The sequence below is a fragment of the Anguilla anguilla genome, chromosome 4 (genome assembly GCF_013347855.1).
Source record: "Anguilla anguilla isolate fAngAng1 chromosome 4, fAngAng1.pri, whole genome shotgun sequence".
Classification (NCBI taxonomy): Eukaryota; Metazoa; Chordata; class Actinopteri; order Anguilliformes; family Anguillidae; genus Anguilla; species Anguilla anguilla.
In genome coordinates, this window is record NC_049204.1 from 27,659,124 (window position 1) to 27,679,346 (window position 20,223).

The window sequence follows — 20,223 nt, forward strand, 5'->3', positions numbered from 1 at the left end:
TAATAATAATAATAATAATTTACATTTAAGAGCCTTTAAATTAATGTGATGCAATTGCTTGGTGATGCAATTTAGAATATATATTTGAATTTATATTGTAAGTATCTAGATTATCTGGAAATACTGTGATCATTATGGAATATAAAACAGCTATGTCTTTGACATGGTTGTGAATTTGCTCCCTGCTACTGGGGACTCTATGCTTCTCCCTGGTGATTTGGAGACCTATATTGATACTACAACTGTAATAACTCATTCCAGACCTAGTGAAAGGTCTGCCACCTGCTGGTAGATTATATAATTCTACCAGCAGGTGGCAGTAACATGAACAAATGTAGGTTATGTGATATTACATCATACATTAGATGATTATTATGGAAGCGTAATCTGGTCATATTTCAAATTAAAATGCAAACCAGCAATCAGTATTCATTAATTCATTCATTCCTCGCCCTTCTATATATATGTGTGTGTGTGTAAAAGATTGTAGGTTTGTTGGAATAAAATTTGTTCGTAAATGTGAATGTTATATGCTGCTAGGAAAAATTCCCCATGGGGGATATCTATCAGTTTATCTATACAGTATGTACAGTTGCAAGGAAAAGTTACTCCACCAAAACTGACTGCAGACAGCATTAGTTGCCTAAATACAAGAGGCTAACACCACCAGTTTATAAAGGCAAAACTTCATGCATACAATACGCAGACACAGGTCAAAGTCTATTTTGCCGCATCAAAGATTACCCATAAATGTAGCTGTAATTCACAGATGCAAAACCGTTCAGACGCTTAGCCACCCAACGGCTACTCTAAAAGCCACTGCTTATACAGAGAAGAAACCTGCATGTACAACGATACATTGTAAATTCCGAAACAATATTTTAATACAGTTTAATCAATAAAAACTCACCAATCAATTAAGCACAACCCAGAGGAAGAGTGCGTGAAGTCTAGATGTGCAGCGCTTTCTAAATAATTCTTGTTATCGCAGCGTATTCACTAGCCTATAGAAAAGACAAATGCATGCAGAGAAAATGGAATCGATTACGGAATTACATGAAGGCAATACGATATCACAGCTTGCTTAGAAGGAGTTCTTCTGCAACTTCTCTCACTTTCACAAACGATAGCCAGCCAGCTGACTCACTTCGACGTGTTTCTGTGCCTCTTTTGTTTGGGGCGTTGTTTGGGGTTCGCACACGTTTGGCGTAACAGGACCAACCGGCATCATCCCTCGTTATCCCCATTATCACACGTCCTGACAGGAAGAGCGAGGAAGAGAAAAAAGAAACGGCAATCACCAGTCGAAACATCGCTCTAATAATTATAAAATTATGTGTATCTTCCCCATTACGGCCTCTGTGGTTCTGTTTGTGAAGTCTTCTGTGGACTGTAGTCACTGACAAATCCATGCCTCCCTTCTGAAGATTGTTTCTGATCTGTTGAACAGGTGTATAGAGGTTTTTCATCATTACAGTGAGAATTATCATGTCATCAACTGTAGAGGTCTTCCTTGGCCTTGAAGGTTCTTAGTGATTACTGAGCTCACCATTTCTCACTTTCTTCTTAACCGTGGTCCAAACAGTGATTTAGGTAAGCCTAAGGTTTGGATTATGTCTGTTATTTTTTTATTTCTCAGCCTCATATTGGCTTCCTTGACTTTAATTGGCACAACTCTGGTCCTCATGTCGACAAACATCAATAACAGACTCCAAAGGCAGTCAAAAGCCTAGAAACAAGATGAGATACTAAAAGCTCTTGTACACCTGCACCAAGGAAGCAATTGAATGCACCTGACTAATCAGAAACACTGGTAAAACCGTTTGTCCTAAACATTATGGTGCCCTGAAGTGGAGGCCATGTATAAAAAGTGCTGCAATTTCTACATGGTGAACATACAATGTATAAAAATGCCCTTAGTATAGTTAGTTTGATTATAGTTTGATTACAAATTTAAAATTGTGGAGTATAGAGCCAAAAAAAAAAAAAGTTCCATAATGATTCCCCAAACATTATGGAACTCACTATACGTCCACCCTGCCTATACATATCTAATTAAAAGTATTTTCATTAGACTATAATAATACTTACATTTTGTGTAAAATGTGTGCTTTTTTGAAGTAACTTACTCAACTTACACATTATTTTCAAAATAAAAATATTAAATTAAACTTAAATAATAAAGTATATGTTGATTTATAATTCTTTAACCTGCTACACAAAAGCTATTGATATCTGATAATATGATTAAATTATGATTAGAAAATACCAAGATGACAGGCTGGACCAAGACCTGACAGGGCACACAGCTATGACAGGACAAATTTTCAATGAGACAGACATTTTGTGATAAAAGGTTGGATAAACTGTTAATACTGAATTAGAATTGAATTAGTTGAACTTATTTCAAAACACGAGTACTTATTACGGAAGCACACAAACTCAGGCACATTAAAGTAAAATATAGGAATAAATGTGCAAAGTCAGCAGCATTCATATCACCTCTGACTTCACAGAGTTCTTGGCCTACAGCTCACCTTAACTGCTCTTCCACATACTTCCATCTGGATGTTACCATTGAGTACTTGTGGCGCTGGGATCAGGCAGAGTATCTGTCCATCAGGCATTATTCAATTTTTAAAATATAGCAAATATGATAAATATGACATTTTATCTTACACACGCGTGCTTATGATTCATATGTCCACCCTGTTGGGTGCATGTGCATGTCATGTGTATATGCAACTGAACTTTATGTGATTGTGACAATTCAAGTTTAATGGTGAGACTGTGATAATATTAACATAATGGTGAGAATATCTTTTGTCCTCTTGACAAAAATATTTTGAAATGATGAAATTTGACTTTTATAATTCCAAATGAACTTTCCCCTATTTCAGTCTGAAAGGGGTTTTTTCGTAAATGGGCAGATACCACAATATCACAGCGTGGACATCGACTTTAAGGACGCACAGTGGCAAAGTGGCAAAGTTTGCAGCCTGGCTGAGAGCCATGGGTGGACCTTGTCTTGTCTACCCATTTAGGGTCCCAGCCTGATAGCCTGTGCTTAGTCTTCGTTTTCTCTCCTCTCTCCTGTCCTTCTCCACTCTCCTCTCCTCTCTGCCCTCTCTCCTGTTTCACTCTGCTCTCCTGCTCCACTCGCCTCCACTGATCCTGCCTGTGTACTTGTCTAATAAGGTTACATTTGAGAATGAGTAACGTTAGATAATTCTCTCACATCACAAATAGTTGATCATGCAACCAGTAACAACATTAAAATACTGTAGTCCCTAGTAGCCACCACTAACGTTACATATTTTAGAACTAGAAGGCACTTCTTTCCCTTCAAAAATTCGGGGCATAGCTAAGAACCTTGAGCCCCTCTCTAGCGAAAGTAACGTTAGAGCGAGAGCACATTATCGACCACCTGAGGGGCGGGACGTGTATCGACCACCTGAACCGCTAGTGTATTAACTTTGTAATTTATTAGAGAACGGGACATCGTTACCTATTAAAATGTACGTCTTGTAAAAATTCACATAATAAACTGTCTAAATGTGAAAAACCAACTTCATACATATGCATTTAGTTATATTAATACAGCCTTATTTACTATATCAACTTTAAGACAAGCAACACGCTCGGAATTATCTCATCGCGACCCACTAAACCCATTGGCGCAGACGTTGCTTCATAATTTAAAACTGCTTTCCTAACGGCTATTTTGCTTCCTGCGACTTGGGTTACAAGCATAGACCTTATAAAAATGGTTACAACTGTGAATATGTACAGACTCCTGGACGTGCCGATAGCGACAACCCTTTCTCATATAAACCTCAAATACGCAAGACAGGACACTTACACTATGCTAGCAAATTGATGTTAAGTTTCCTTCATTTATGGGGCGGTCGATACAGGTCCCCTTAGCAACCAAAAGCTAGCGCTGGGCCACCTCTGACTTATTTGCCGGCACTGAAAAAAATCTCTAAAGTACTGAAAAAATAATCACTGGAGGATAACAAGGACATTATTTCCTACATAACTAGGTACAAGTTGTTAGCGATATTTCGCCTATTTCATATATAGTTGCAAATCTGTTTACGTTACCTAGCTAACGTTAGCTGGAACATTATTTCACGATATATTATTAATATTAATAAGAATTAGTTGGCCATGAACATCAATAGAGAATACATTGCGAATGTTTATTTAAATCTATCTAATTTAACGTTAGCTAGTTAAATCTACCTTTTTTCTTCGGTAGCGTAATCCTATCCTCTGCCCCATAGACATATGCTTTGCCCTGTTTGTCACTCTGCCTGAGAATAAAATGCTGTACTCACGCTGTTGTTTATTCGGTTGTTATGACACACGTGATCCGGCCGACCAATGGTGTAACTTCATAACTCAGTCACTCAGTCACAGACATTCGCGTTTGTAGGGCTGGCCCCGCTGTTGCGGAAAAAACTCCAGCTTGGGGACCACCATTTCAGGCCACACCTTTTGCTGCTTCTTGGACTTATAAGTCTTAAACAGCTTTAAAGTTTATTTGAATACAAACCAACTTAATTGAATTAAATAATGCCATTAAATTGGCTGTGTGTTCAACTGAATCTTGATGTGTGTGATATCAGTTTAAATTTTTGCACACTAGCCACATACACTTATTGTTCGCATCTGTGTGTCATAGATTCAGAACTCCTGCAAGCTGCAGAGCAGCTGGTGTAGGCAGACTGCAATGGCAAACTGTGACAAAATGTACTCAGTGGTTGCCAGGTACAAACTACTTTAAGCAACTATGGGAGATTTGTTCTTATATTAGTTACAACCAATGATGTCACACATTTCAGTTATTCACCTTGACTTGGATTCATTATAGTTTCCATCAGTCACATGAATTTGATCACATTCAGCGATGACAATCAGGTTATTTTGCTTCAGAACAAGTGCAGGATTATATGCAATTAATGTAGGATGCTAGTGTGAATGATCTGTGAAGCAAAGCAAAGCAGCTTGGTGCAGTGTCTTAGATGGCAGTCTTGCATTGTATTAGATTTATAATGTAGTTAATAATGTTTTAGCAACCATTCATAATGACACTCTATTATACAATGTTAGGTAACAGTGTTTTAGCAGAGGTGGTTAACTATGAGAAGTCTAAAAGGAAAGACTGATTGAGGGTCAGGAGCAAGATGTATCCATATGCAACTTATACCAGCATTTCAGTTTCATTCTTGACTAATTTTCCACAAGATCTGTTTCACTGCATCATCCCCATTAATGAGAGAAACTGCAGATTAGCAGCGTTTATGTTGTAAAAAACATTATGACATATCTTGTGTGTACAAAACTGTTTGGTGTCTATTCCCCTGGTGCTTTTGACTAAATTCAGCCAAATTAAAATGGGAGTTTCAAATTAGAGTGCAAAAATGTACAATTATGGCAATTAAAGTGAATGGGTATCATTCTGATATGTCTGAGTGTGTCACATGAAACAAAGGAGGAAGATCAACTGTAGTGGGATGAACATGTTTTTACACATCAGTCAGTATGATGTGTCTTTGCTGTGCTGTTGGAACTTTTGAGTCTCTAAATTCAGGTCATCAGACCACACTATGTTCATCACTTTGTTGATGACTGTGGTGAAAAGTTAACAAGCTGTTCATAACATATTGAAAGCACATCAAAGAGCCCATAAATTAGTTTCTCACAGTAGTGCTAAAAAACATATCATTTTTCTCACTCATGAAAGTCATATGAATGATTAAATTAATCATATTTTATGATGCAGCATGTTTAGAGATTGATTCATTGATCAATTGATTTACTCCATTGGAAAGTATAGAAGAGGCTTTTTGGTGTCAGGAAGAATGAATCATTTTTGTGCTCATTAAAAAAAAGAAATCAGGATATTTTTTGCTCTCATCTCAATAGTTAATGAAGTAGAACTGCAAATGAGCGTGTGCAGCTACAACCACATCAAATCTGGGTTGATCTCTAGATGAGCTGACAGGCTTTTTCCGAGCACAGGAAGCTGAAAAATAGACTTTAGAAGACATGCAAGTAATACAAATAATTTTCTAATGGCACCATAAATCACAATTTCTTAAGCTCATGGCATATAGTTTTTTGTTGAGACAGGGGTATTGGCTCAATTTTGTGATAATTTAGAGACTGTAGTTGTTGGGTGTTTAATGACTATCCTGTTAAGTGTCCATCTGTCCTTGTCAGTGAGCTTTGACTTGTTGCGGCTATTCCTTTTTTCTAAGCAGTTTGTTCGTATTTGGGATATTTGTCGTAATTTTCCACAATGTTCCCCTTGCCACATTAGGCACTGGCCATTCGGCCTGGGTGAAACTGTGTCCTTTTCATGTGGAGTTTCAGTTTTTTTTTATCCATACCCTATATATATCAAAATATTTTGTCTGATTGCTTTGGTGCCATTTTCATTCGGGCAATTTACATCTGAAAGCAAATAAACGATAGACTTATTTGTGTTTCAATTGAACAATTCTAAATTAATACACCCTTTTTGCTGGCATGTGTGTGAGTATATTATTACACCTAATGGAAACCATCGGCATCATTTTTTGTCACACCACCTTTTTATTTTCCAGTGTATAAAGATTAGGGTGAGTGGAACTGGTGTGAACACTTGATTTTAGTTTAGTTTATAAATATTCTGCAAATGAACGGACCACAAACAAACAAAATAATGGAGAATGACAGAAAGCCACTATGATTTAGACCAAAACCAGGATAATACTGGCCATGATTCACAAACAATACAGATAGTAATTTTATACAGAATTAGCTATAAAAGATTACTTAATAGTGTAGTGGTGGCGAGCAAAACTAGCTATACAATAGTGATCAAAAATATACCACAAGCCTGGCTTTGGGACACATTGTGGCACACTGATGACATAATGGGTGTTAATTATAGTTCTGTTACAAAATGTGAGAATGTGGTATGAGGAATGAATCTTTATACAAATGTTATATATTTTTCAAAGATCTCAGAGAAGAGCATATTACCATTAAAATGAATCAAATCTTCTATTTTATACGAGAGTAAATATGTCAAAACATCCTATATGTTGAATTGATTTAAAATAGCCATTTGCTAATGATATTGTCAGATGCTTTGTGGTTCATCTGAATTCACAGTGCGGTTGTCATTTCTCTAGAGTTAAAAGAGGTGTGAACTACACATGCAGTGCAAGTGAACTGAACTGAATGCAGACTTTCACAAAGAAAGGATCATTCGTGGAGGCAATCAAAATATCAACACGTCCTCAACTTCTTCATTCTCAACAAGGTCTAAAAGAAATGGATCTAATCTGAAACATCAGCATGACATTTTGAGTACTTCCTGCCAAGATTTGGGTCACAAAAAATAGCTTTTTTCAACTTGTTTGAAGTGGTGGGACCTTCCCTTGCAGAGACTGGAGAGGGAAATTGGGGCAGGTTTTAAATGCTACCTCCTTCAACACCGCAATCACATTATTGCTGGCTGATCTGAGAAGCACATGGGATAAAGAGAAAAGTAAGTCTCCTCTCTCATCCTCTCTCTTTGTCTGTCATAAAAGCTACACAGAGATTACATTACATTTATTTGGCAGATGCTTTTATCCAAAGCGACATACAAAAAGTGAATTTCATGGTCATGGACAACACAGGTTTAATAAGATACAATACTTATTTTGTACAGCTATTTCTAGCCAAGAACACAGTTTAGTTCACACAACAGTCTGAAGAGATGAGTCTTCAGACCACGGCGGAAGATGGGTAGTGAGGGAGAGGTTCGAAGAGGGACAGGGAGTTTGTTCCACCACTGGGGAGCTAGGGTGGAGAAGCTCTGTGATCCCTAGAGATTATTTATAACTGTTAAGCCAACTATTATACTGTTCCATTTCTTCCCAGCAATTAGAATTTCACATAACCCCACATACAAAAAAAAAACAATGTTGTTTTTTTTGTGTGGGGTTATGTTAAATTCACTCAGTGTTACTTCACCAATGTTCAAAGTAAAAAGGTTATAGTGAAACCATTATAGGGGCTTTCCAAAGGAATATCCCATTCGTACCATTCAGTAATTCCCAGGCTGAATCATGTGGATGCATCCATTTATATTTGTGACATCTTTGCAGTGTTGTACCATTAGAGAGCTTCAAAAATGGACATGGCTCTAAAGCTTAAGTGATTTACACCACTGTTTTAAAACTCTTTTGGAGTAAAGTGGCTGCTTTCCTGTAGGGAGTGTGCAGCTGTCCAGATGTGTTTCAGGCACATTCTATGAGAACATGACAAATGGACTGCAAGAAAAAAGCAAACTTCAGAGGACACCAGAACAGTAACATTCCTATTTGCAAAACTTACCGTCTGTACACTTTGGTTCAAATGTTTAAAGTACAGTGGGGGTGATGTGTAAGGGGAAACAGAGTATGGAAATTGTCTGCTGGACCCCTGAACCACTAGTTTCAGTAATAACAGTCATGTAAATTGTCTCTTTTTTACTTTAAATTTACATTTTAAAAGGTTTCACATTTCTCATTGTAAACTGGTGATTAAAACAAAAAGTGGGCTGAGTTAACTAGACCACTGTGACCGAGAAGGTGCCTGTTAATGTGGGACACTTAAGATTTTGCATGAGCAGAAAGACCACAAATGTAGGTCATTACATTTAAAAGTTCAAAAGAAGTTTCCACACTGAAAATGAATGAATAACAGGCAAAGAGCTTGATTTGTTTTTCTTGCACGAACATGAGTGCTTGGGCCAGTTTTTGTTGAAACATAGAAGTGTGAAGATGGACAAAGGAATACTTTCATTGCCAGCTGAGCACACAAGCAAATCTCCCTTCTTTTCTTTTTTTTTTACTACATAAAACAAACAAAAATGATCCATAAGACAAAGAGGAACCATAATACCAAACAGACAGGATCTAGTAAGAGACAACCACAGACAGGGATTTAACTAATGCTATTAGATAAACTGAGATCTACTACTGACTATTTTTTTAAATTGTAGTCATAGATATTTTCTTGAATGGTTTGGTATGGTTGAGTGCGTTCAGAAGCTTTTGGGGGAAATAATTGTATTTGAGGTGAAATTGTGGAATTAGTGGGATTAGAGGAATTAGCTCAGTGGCACATGTAGAGAAACACTGAATGATGTCCAGATTTCATCAAATAGCTTTATTTGATTTTTGGAAAGGGTTGCTATTATTATTTTTTTCCATTGAGATGTGTTCAACAAATTTAACAATTGAGATGTATTGACTTTATCTTTGCTTTTCCAGTCAAAGAATATTTTACACATGCAGACCATGATTACCTCAAATTATTCTCATTGTCATCCTCATCATTGGTATCATCTTCATCATCACATCATTTCTGTTGGATCTTCAAGACCACTTCATGGTTCTGGTTTTAAATTCATGATATGATAGGTAATAAGATTGTGTTCTTTGCTTTGTTTGCAGTTTCCATTAAGATAACACCAGACGAGAGAGAGAGAGAGAGAGAGAGAGAGATAGATAGAGAGAGAGATACTTAAAAGTAAGAGAGTAAGAGATACTTAAAAGCTCTCCATTTGTATGGTTATTGAAAATTGCTTGCTTATAACCAAAAAAGAAAACCATATTTTTGTAGAATTATAAGATCACACATAAAGTTGATATTTAAATTATGTTTTTAGCCTGACCTTTATGTACTGTCTTTATAAATACTTATTTTGTCTTGTGTCAACTTCAAGGAGCTTTCAAGTGAATGACATGGCTTTCTGCAGGAAAGTGTGGGATATATTGTTTGTTAACCTTCTCTGCTGGAAAATTGGATGTATGTACACATTTTTTATTTGTTTTTGTTATTCTCCTTCTTAATCTTGTGTTCAAGTAAGAACACAAATGACAATTAATTTGTAGAGTATTTACTTTGATTACGATCTTAATTATTGCATACACAATGAAACCTTATAAAATGTGCATTCTACGTGACATTTGAGAGTCATAATCTTCTTTCGTCATCTTAATGCAGCTGTAGTGTCGGAATGCTTTCAGTTTTGATCATGACCCTTATGCAGCGTCAAATATGGCGGCTCAACTAGTCCATTGTGTTTCTCCCTCCAGCTTCCATGCAAGTGATTTGTAGCGGAGTCCTTCAGGTGGAACCTGGTATTGTGGTGTACATGGGCTCTGAGCTGACTGTCCTCTGTCGCTCATATGTGGAGCGCTGCGGCAGGCACTTCTCCATTTATCTCAACCGCCAGCTCCAGGGCCCCCTAGAGGTGATCAACTGCACCACAGTGAGCCTGCGACTGGCTAACGTTGTGCCCAATGCTCAGCTGGTCTGCAGAGTGAGCCAGGACAAAATGCAGCAGACCGTGTGCGGAACGGTCCTCCAGCCTGGCTGTACGCCATCTATCATCATCAGTAATAACCGTTCACAACCTGTGTACTTGATTGCCAATTATGTGGTTATGATGAAAATAGCAAGAGATAAAGAATCTAATGAAATTAGTACCAAAAGGGTGCCATTATTGACTTGAATTGACAGTGTAGATAGCCTAATTGAACAAGTCACTGATGGTAATAGTACTTGAATAGTAGCTAAAATGAAGCATATATTTACTTGTGGAGTTGGAAAATGTTGGGATTCAGTTTATGTTATTTTTTCATTCTGATCTATGTTGATGTGACTAATGTAATGTTTGGCATGGTGTACAGCCCATGAGAGCAGGAAATGTAAGCAGCCTGTCTCTACAGTTCCTCCAGAGAAGCCTACTGGACTGAGATGTTTTGCACAGAAGGATTCAGAAAATGCCAGCTGCACTTGGAACAAAGGAAGGGAAACCCACCTCCTCACCAAAAATGTTGCTACATTTAAATTGTGAGCATGTCTGTATTTCTGCCTTTAGGTCTGCTGAAGTTTTCCCTCCCTTTTTCTCTCTACTGGTCTTTGGTTACAACATGCCAATGTTCTGCTGTTTTACCAACAGCAAAAATGGGACCCAAGCTTTCCATCAACAGAGCTACAACAAGAGCTCTGTCTGTGTGCCACGGTCCTTGTTTGATGGGGATTTGGAGTTCAGTGTGAGAGCTCAGAATGACCTGGGAGAGGCAGTGTCTGATGTGATCTCACTGTCAGTCAGAGACATAAGTAAGTTCACACAGCACGAATGTCTGTTTTCAGCACTGCATCTGTATCAAAAATAAAGTGCAAAAGCTCTTTATTTGTCTCTGCAGTTATCCCCAGCACCCCTAAAATCATTATGGTGGAGTTTGGGAATAATTCCCTGACGGCCACATTACACTGGAACATTTCGGAATCATCGGGGCTATGGAGAGCCAGAGTCAGAATCGGAGATACCAGAAGACACACAGAATTCTGGGTAAGTCTGATGAAAGCAATCTGCAACATTTATTTTTTTATCGGTCAAGATTTTTATGACCCATTTCTTTTTCATCTAAATTCCTACTGCATGGAAATTTATAATCCCTGGAAGAACACTTTAATAATACTGAGGCTCTCTGTAGCATCCCTCGATAAAGCACTAGCGCTGGGTGCACTGATGAAAAAACGGTCCAAAATCAAGTCCTGACCCTGCTCACTTTGGCTATGGCCAGTAGCCCCACAGGCGAGAACATGCTTTGCTATAGCATTGCTTGGCACCTGCAGTGCAGTATACCTGCACCAGATTTACAAGTGGAGCAGTCCTCCAGCACACAAATCATTGCAGCTCAGCTGGTGGATTGATGCACACAGCCTATAGTCTATGAGCCGGTGTCTATATCAGATTGATGAGATTATTGTGTTTTCAGGGTCCTAGACAGGGTCCGGTGCAGCTGGAAGGCCTCAGACCCCTGTCCTGGTATGAATTCCAGATTCAAGCCTGCTCCATAGAAAAGAAGCCCAAGTGCAGCCAGTGGAGCTCCCCTGTACAGTACACAAGCCCAGGAACAGGTAGGGAATAATAGCGCTGTCTGCTAATTATGTTTCCGTGCCACCTATTTAGTGCAATTCATAAGACTTAGTTTATTGAATTATCACAACGTGACAAACATTCAATATGTCATATTTCTCCCTTTTAATTTATAGAAGCAACACCTTGTGATTATTTATAGTCACATTTTATCCATTTCCCTTTTCCAGCACCTACTAAAAAATTAGATGTCTGGCGAATACTCAGAAGTTTTCAAGAGAATGGAACACGAAGTGTGACAGTTCTGTGGAAGGTATACCTAAGTACCCAACCATTGGCCAACCATTTACACTGGACTGCTCTAGAGGACAAAGCCATAATAATACTGTGAACAATACTGAATGCTGTCCTACCAATAATTCATTTCACTGTGTTAAAGGCATAACTTGTTCTGTCACTTAACTGCCACTGTTTTTTCTAACTCACAGAAGACGAAGTGGAAAGGGAGATTAGAGCGCTCTCTAGTGGATAAAAAATAAAAACTGCTATATGCGTACAACCCATGCAGATTTTTAAAAACATTTGCATAAAATGCCATGGCAGTACTATTAATGTTTGAAATATGATACAATTTAAAATCCCAATACTGTTGATACTTCCATAATATAAAATCTGAGGTGAAAAATGGTAATTCATTGACATCTCTGTGTAGCTCAATTTGAGAAATCCAAAAGAAATCAGTCAACTAACTTTTCATCTTTTGTTGTATAGCCTCTCAGGCCCGAGGACTGCGGAGATGTGATGGTGGGTCACGAGCTCGTTTACCAGGAGCGAGGGCGGAGGCAGGTGATCACCTGCCCTGCCAATGTCACAGAGAAAACGTTCCGCGTGTCACCTGACGTGAGCAGAATCTTTGTCTACGCTGTCACATCCACAGGGAAGTCCCCACCTGCTGCTCTGCACATCTCAGAAGCAGGTGAGGGTTTCATTGCTGGTCTGTGGGAAAAAGTGCTACCCTCCGCTTAGTTCTGTGGTATCCGCATTAGTCACTTGCGCTGTGAGCCCTGCAACGGCTGCAGAAACAGTCTAGCTCGCTCGCCTAGCCCTACGGGAGAAGGACATATAATAATACTTTGTTTCTTTTTCTATTATGTAATTGCAAATGCTCTTCTGTGAAGCACTTTGGGCTGTAAACCATTGCATGGAAAGTGCTACAATAATAGAGAAATAAAGAAATGGATAAATAATAACTGAAATAACTCAATGACGAGAGGCAATGCATATTAAATAGGAGAATGGTAAGATAAAAAAGCAACAACAAGAAAATCCATAATAAAAACAAATGTACTAATTAAAAGCCAACCTTAATAAGTGTTTTCAGCTGTGCTATAAATCTGTCAACTGACAGTAAAAATCTGATATATTGTGGTAGAATGTTCCACAGCTTTAGGGCATAAATGCAAAAGGCCTACTCTCCACTTTGTTTATGCTTCAGTGTCTAGGAGGGCAAATCCCAGTCCTGGCTCCCAAAAGTTCTGTGTTTGCCAGCATTCCTATAATGGAATGTCAGGATCTGACATTGTGTGACACATGCACTATATCTATAAATAATCAAATGACAACTTAATGAACTAGTTTGGTGGGAAGGACAGAACAATGATTTGACAAGACCTGTGATTTGTGGTTTTAATATGTACCTTGGTTCACCCGGGTGAAGGTCTCACCATGCTCATGTGAGAGATGTGGCTCCTGCACATAAAGGCAGTGTTCTCCTGACCTGGGATGCGTACCGCCATGAGAATGTGTCAGCACTCGGCTATGTTGTTCAGTGGCAGAGCCACTCTCAAGATATGCAATGGAAGAGTCTAGCTTCTGCAGATAGCTCTACCCTCATTGAAGGTAGGGACTCCTATGATTGATGTTCAATTCTAAAACAATTATGATATGATCTGAACTCTAAAATATGATTTCTTTTTAAAATGAAGATGATTCAGAAACAGTCAATTTTTCATAATCCATAATCCGTGTAGCCTGTGTAGCTGCAGAAAAACATTTAGACATGTTATACATACACATACATTGATTAAACAGACACACTTACTGTCTGACTTAAAATTGTGATGAAGATTAACAATTGAATAAATAAAATGATTAACTGAAAATTTCAGGTTTGGAACCAGGAGTAAGATTCAACATATCCTTGTTTGCAATAACATCAGTGGGCATATCTGATCCTGCCTTTCGCCAAGCCTATTCTGAAGAAGAGAGTAAGTTTAATGTTTATTTGTTACATTGTTTTATAGTGTGACTGAATCTGTATAAGTGCCCTTCATTTATGAGGGGGGGCGAGGGGAAGGGGGGGGGGGGATTGGCAGAACAATGGCACAAAAAAGGCTGTTCCTATTAAATCTCTATAATCATTATGTGTTTATTTATCTGTTTCAGAACCACTCTCTGGGCCAAAAGTTTCATTGCTGAATTTCGAAGGAACCCATATACTAATTCAGTGGGAGGATCTTAGCCTGGAACAGAAGAGAGGTTTCATCACTAACTATACTGTCTATGTGAGGAAACGCAACACTGGACAACAATGTGAGAAAATGTCTGCCTGTGTGTGTGTGTCTGCGTGTGTGTGTGTGTGTGTGTGTGCGCACATATGCCTGGGTGCGTGTGTATGTGCGTGTGTGTATTTACTCATGCTTTAGTCTCTGAATCCTTCAGCCTGCTACCTGTGCTTTATTACACATACAAAGCCACAGACCAATAACAGGGGTTTTCTCCGCTTACTGAAAACTTTCTGTCATTTCCAGTAACTCAGTTCTCCGAGTCATCAGGGTGAAAATTATAAGAATCCTGCCACTAGATGGCTCTTATTCAGCATGGTTGTACTCACCACAGTGCCCACCAGCGTATGTAAAACTAGAACTTAGTATATGGTAACAAAACAACATCCTTGTGACACTAGTCCCACATTTTTTAATGCTTGTTTAAAATTTGAATTCTATGGCCGGAAAGCATTACATATTGCCATTTTATCTTACCTAAAGTTTGTATGAGGAATTAACAGCCAATAATACATTTGGTGGATCGTTTTAAAGGTCTCTTCCACAATACATACATCCATACAGGGCTCTGCATGCTAAATTTTCTTGGGGAGTGAAAAACGTATATGTATCATACTTTTGTTCATTTTCAAAGTGTACATTGTTTGAATAAAACCATGCAGCAGAAACTTGAAACAGCAGGGGCTGTTCAACTTCAGTTGTGCACTAGGCTGTGGCAAGTGAGATGAGCTAAAATTAATCATCTGATGTGAGAACAACAGGAAGGAGAGTCAAAAGCGGAAGATGTGCGGCTACATGTGCTCTCATGAAACTGAAAACAGCTGCATGCTTTTAACATACCTCCTGTTCATGGTTGCTTTACCGTTGAACAACAATATGCTCATGCATGAAGATAGCATGGCTAGAACTTTCCACCTATCCAACCTTGATTACATTTGTTTAAAATACATTCAGATGTTATTTAACACATTTATGTGTATTATTGTTCTTATATCTACTCATTTTGAATGTTTTTAAATACCACAGGTATTTATAGGTAAAGCAAACAAAATCACACTGGAGAAAGCACCTTTAATTTTGCCTATAACATACTAGCAAAATGTAGATTAGAACAGTAATTTAAAAACACGAATGGTTTTTGATACTTTATTGTTGGGTCTTCACAGTGACCCTGGGAGGCTCTATGTCCAGACAAATGTGGCTAAACCACCTGGACACGCCCTTTGACCTTCATATCTCTGCCTCCAACTCTGCTGGGGAGGGTCCTCTGGGGGAGGGGGTCTTCTGCCAGCTCCAACGCTCTCCAAAAGGTCAGCAGCATCTTTCAGCTACTACTGGTCACCCAGTGCTTGAAGTATAATTTTACATTTTTTAAAATTTCATTTATATGTTTACATAAATTTTTCTTTTTTTGGGGGGTGGTCAAATCACAAGGGCTTCTTGTTTTGAGAGGGGGAGGGGTGGGCGAATCAGCTCAGGCTTCATGCATAATGACCCCAGTTCAGGTTTCCTTTATGTCTTCTTCTAACCCTTGAGTTATAAATGTTACACCAAAGTTTAGGCCAACGCTACATTTTTCATAAGACCACAGGAGCAACAAACTTGCTGCTCAATGAAATGTTATATATACACTAAATCACTCCTTCATCAGTGCAGTGTCAGAAACAATGTATGTAGCCTACCTAAAATATCAGTCAATCATACTGACTAGCATTAAAGCACTATCTTCTGAGATTGTGTAAAACGTGTTTCAGAGCTATTTTCTAATGCATACATGAAATTTGTGTTATTTATACATTGTTAGTTTTCTGTAATGGTGTTTCTTTGGAACTACACTCCTCCAGATTGGTCAGATGTTGGGCTTGGCCTTATGATTGCTGTCCCTCTGGTGATTCTTGCCAACTTGATGTGCTGGAATTGTGTTCGGAGAAGGTAACAAATGAAAACAGTGTTTCTGAATCAAACTACATACCTTGTGATTTCTCTCTGCACTGTGATCTTATCGACACTAAAATGCTTAGCGGTAATGCAGTCTTCGGGTTTATTCAATGTTATTTTTGGCTCACCCCCGCATATGCATTATCACAGTCAACAACTATAGATTAAAATTGAATCCATTTGGTATTGTTGCTGTAACTTTATTGACCTGTGTTTTCTGTCTGTCTTTAATGCACCATTTTCACTACTCTATTTAACCACTCTGATACTGTAAACTGTCTGTTTTCAGTATTACGAGGACATGCACAATGGTTGGACCCCAGTGGTTGTTTGAGAACTTCCCCAAAGTTGAAAACAGCACAGCCACCAAGCTACTGCAGGTCAATAACCCTTTTCAAGTGATAAAGAGTTCCAGATTTGATGTACATTTCCAAATGCCACTGCAGAACATATTAAAATGTATGTTCCATTTACTGCTCAATTATTTGGAACACTTGAGTATTCAGTCAAACATTAAAGAGTTATCTGAACCAGGTTTTACTTCAAAATCACACTGCTTTCACTCTTGCAACAAACCATGACATTGTGTTTCTTACCTCAGGAGAAGGGAAGAAGTGACTCGGAGTCTTCCTGGAGGTCCATGTATGTTGATCCCCCCTTTACTCCAGTGGAGATCATCCCAGCAGAGAGGACAGACTGGCACCCCCCTGCTGTGGGGCTCAAGAGTGCTGATGTGGGTATGGAAGGAGCGGTGTTACTAAGGAAACCAGAGACTGGTCCGCTCTTGGAAGAAGATCATGCATACAAGCCCCAGATCACCAGTGCAGCTCAAGAGGAGTTACCAGAGGAGGAGGATAATCCATGGGTGACTCCCTTGCACACAGAGGTGACTCTAATCCCGTGCCAGGAGGACACAGTGTGCAGTACGCATGTGTCCGAGTTTCTGAGAGACTGGCTCTCTGACATCACTCAGGACAGATCTGGGGCAGGCCTGAACACCACGGGAGGCATCCACTTCAAAGGCACACCCCTGATTGTTCACACCACTGGGTCCTGGCCGGAGGAAGGGCTGACAGAGCTGGGCGACTGCCCCGAGGACATCCACCTGGGGCAGACCTTACTGCCAGACCAACTGGTCAACTGCCTGAGAAGTCCTGCCATTGACTTGTCTCCCACCACCTTCCTCAGGGAATTACCCTGCATGCCACACAGTACCACTACTGAGGAATGTGTGTGAGTGAGTGTGTGTGTGTGTGTGTGTGTATATGTGCGTGTGTGTGTATATATGTGTATGTGCATGTGTGTGTATGTCTGTGTGTGTGTGTGTGTGTGTGTACGTGTGTGTGAGAGAGAGAGTGAGTGAATGAGATGGAAGGGGAATAATGACATAGACTGCAAGCTTGCCATGTATGAGCAAGAAAAACCGCTGGAAACAATGGTGAAACATGCCAGTGAAACACCAATACTTTTTGTCACTTTAAATGCATTTTTTTGCAAATCAGCATTATCCATATTTCTAATGGGAAACAAGGATGAGTTCATTAATATTTAAAAAGGTTTTTGTTAAATATTTTAAGTGGAATATACTATTATGTGCTATTACTTTGTTAGTGGTATGTTTGTGTGTCCAAGCCCTTTGATTAATTCTTATATCGTTTTACACTTGTTTACAATCAGCAGGAATTAAAAAAAATAATTTTCAGCTGTTCAGAACTGCTCGTTAGGCTGCTGTCAACCTAGTTTAGATCCATCTGTCCATCCTATTTATATACAGGGGGACTAAAAGTTGTGTCCTCAGACTTTGGTCCCCACTGTTCATAGGTGGATTTCTTGTGACTGAGTTGAAATAAAGGATTTAACCCCTTAAGTCACGATGACCCATATTCGGGCTGGAGTGGGTTTATTTGCATTAATTCTGTTCTATTATGATTAATTTTCTATCAATCTGGTCACACGATGCACCATTTGAAGGTGTTAAAACACATGGTTCTATATCTATAAACTACTTCTCTGTGCCAATGTTTCAGGGACAATAATGATCAATTATCAATAATTTCAATTTTGCCATTGCATACACACCTAAAGTATTGTGTACAAAATTAGTTATCACTGATTCTCTGGAACAAAATAAGCCCAACTGTAAGGTCCTCTAACAGGTGCTGGCCAAGCAATCCCTCAATATAGCTAATGGGACCTGCAATGACTCAACATGGACAATATAACTTCTACCCAGTACACTGCCAGCCAGTGGCAAGTCATTATAGTGACAACTGAGAAGCATTTTAGATAATGAAATTCATGTTTCTAACTTCATGTATCAGTTGTTTGGCAAGGATAAAAGGACACGCGTTGTTTCGCTGGCATAAATAAACCATAGTATGCCAGAAAAGGTTGTTTTACCGCAAAAAAATCTATTTTGCAATGACTAAGTCTGAACAGAAAACTTGGCTTTTGGAGGACTTGGAAGAACTCACTTGTCTGAGTGAATATTTTTGAGGAGGACAGAGAAAACGTCTTTGACTCCACATCAGAGGGCATGCTCAGTGAAGGACTTGATCTTATTTTATATTAGTGAGCATCAAAATAATTCTTAAAATATTTTTATTATTCAGTACTTTTATAAATAAGGACTTGACATAATGAAAAATAATTAAAATATTTTCATAATACTGAGAAATGAGAATGTTTTGACATGTTGTTGGGGGTGGGAATTTGACATAAACCTCAATCAATGGACTTCAATGGATTAGGTAGATAATGTATTTATTTTCTACAATCTTCCAGACCTGCTGCTGCCAGAGGTTGCAAGGCCAGAGCAAGGACAGGGAGGAGGATAGGGGATAAGAGAGGGAGGGGAATGGTGACAGGCAGGGGGAAAGCAAGCCACTACTTCTTCCATTAGCATATAGTATAAAGTATATGGAATTTTAAACCTCAATAACCCATAATATCATTTTGTTACCAAGTGTCCTTTTTTGAGAACCTGCCTAGATATTGCCCTGACAACAGCAATGCAGATTGCTCATTTTGAGTGGTACTGTCCTCAGATTAGACCAGGATTTGTCAAGCATTGTGTCTAAGGCTGCATTGTATTTCTAAGCCCACCAGGCACAGCTCCAAGCATCTGTATCCACTCAAAAAAAGTTGAGAAAAAAACAGTGTTTGAGCTTCTGTTACTTTGTTTCAATAATATTTAGAGTAATTCTGACTCTTGGCAGGTAACCCTCCCATGGGTTACCTTTCAAAAAAGACCATTATGCTTGAAGTCAAAAGGGTTCAAGAACAGTAACCATTTTATTTTGGGTATGTCATTTTCAGGTACAGAAAACGGGGTGATTCATAAGGAGTTAACAAATAGACATTATGTACTAGATTTGTCCAGTGTCAAACAAGTCATATACTGTAGTATTCTCAACATTTGTATATGCCAGCTTTCAAGCAAATGTTCACTCCCTGAAATATATGTCTCTGAAGGGGAAGCTATCGACAGTAGTGTTGTGAGTCATTGGCCGAAAACAGCAAGTGTCAGTGTTAAGCAGTGCATTCTGACAGTGTAGACACTGTGACGTCTGCACACCAAAGCCGTTTTCATAACTTCCTGAGAAGTCCTCATTTCCTTTCAACTGTAAAGTTCAACTAAGTGTGGGTTAAAATAATTTGGCCCACTAAATATGTTACATTTAAAGTGTCCATATCAAGATAGTGCAATTATGTGTTTTTAAAATACATACATCAATGTAGTAATCTCTTTAACAAACTCAAAACCTAAAAATTGGAAGTTATAGGCCAATTTAGATT

At 38.7% G+C, this 20,223-nt stretch overlaps 1 protein-coding gene across 1 annotated transcript; it reads left to right on the plus strand.

Moving 5' to 3' along the window:
• Positions 1–7,284: 7,284 nt before the first annotated feature.
• il23r (interleukin 23 receptor) lies at positions 7,285–18,308 on the plus strand. Its single transcript, XM_035413440.1, is given in 18 exon segments — positions 7,285–7,549; positions 8,260–9,452; positions 9,758–9,840; positions 10,131–10,538; positions 10,716–10,890; positions 11,000–11,160; positions 11,247–11,392; positions 11,823–11,964; positions 12,154–12,236; positions 12,695–12,820; positions 12,823–12,899; positions 13,641–13,822; positions 14,092–14,190; positions 14,369–14,515; positions 15,654–15,797; positions 16,332–16,419; positions 16,715–16,805; positions 17,027–18,308. Coding segments are annotated over 16 exon segments (2,769 nt in total). The 5' UTR covers positions 7,285–7,549; positions 8,260–9,452; positions 9,758–9,776; the 3' UTR covers positions 17,663–18,308.
• Positions 18,309–20,223: the final 1,915 nt, after the last annotated feature.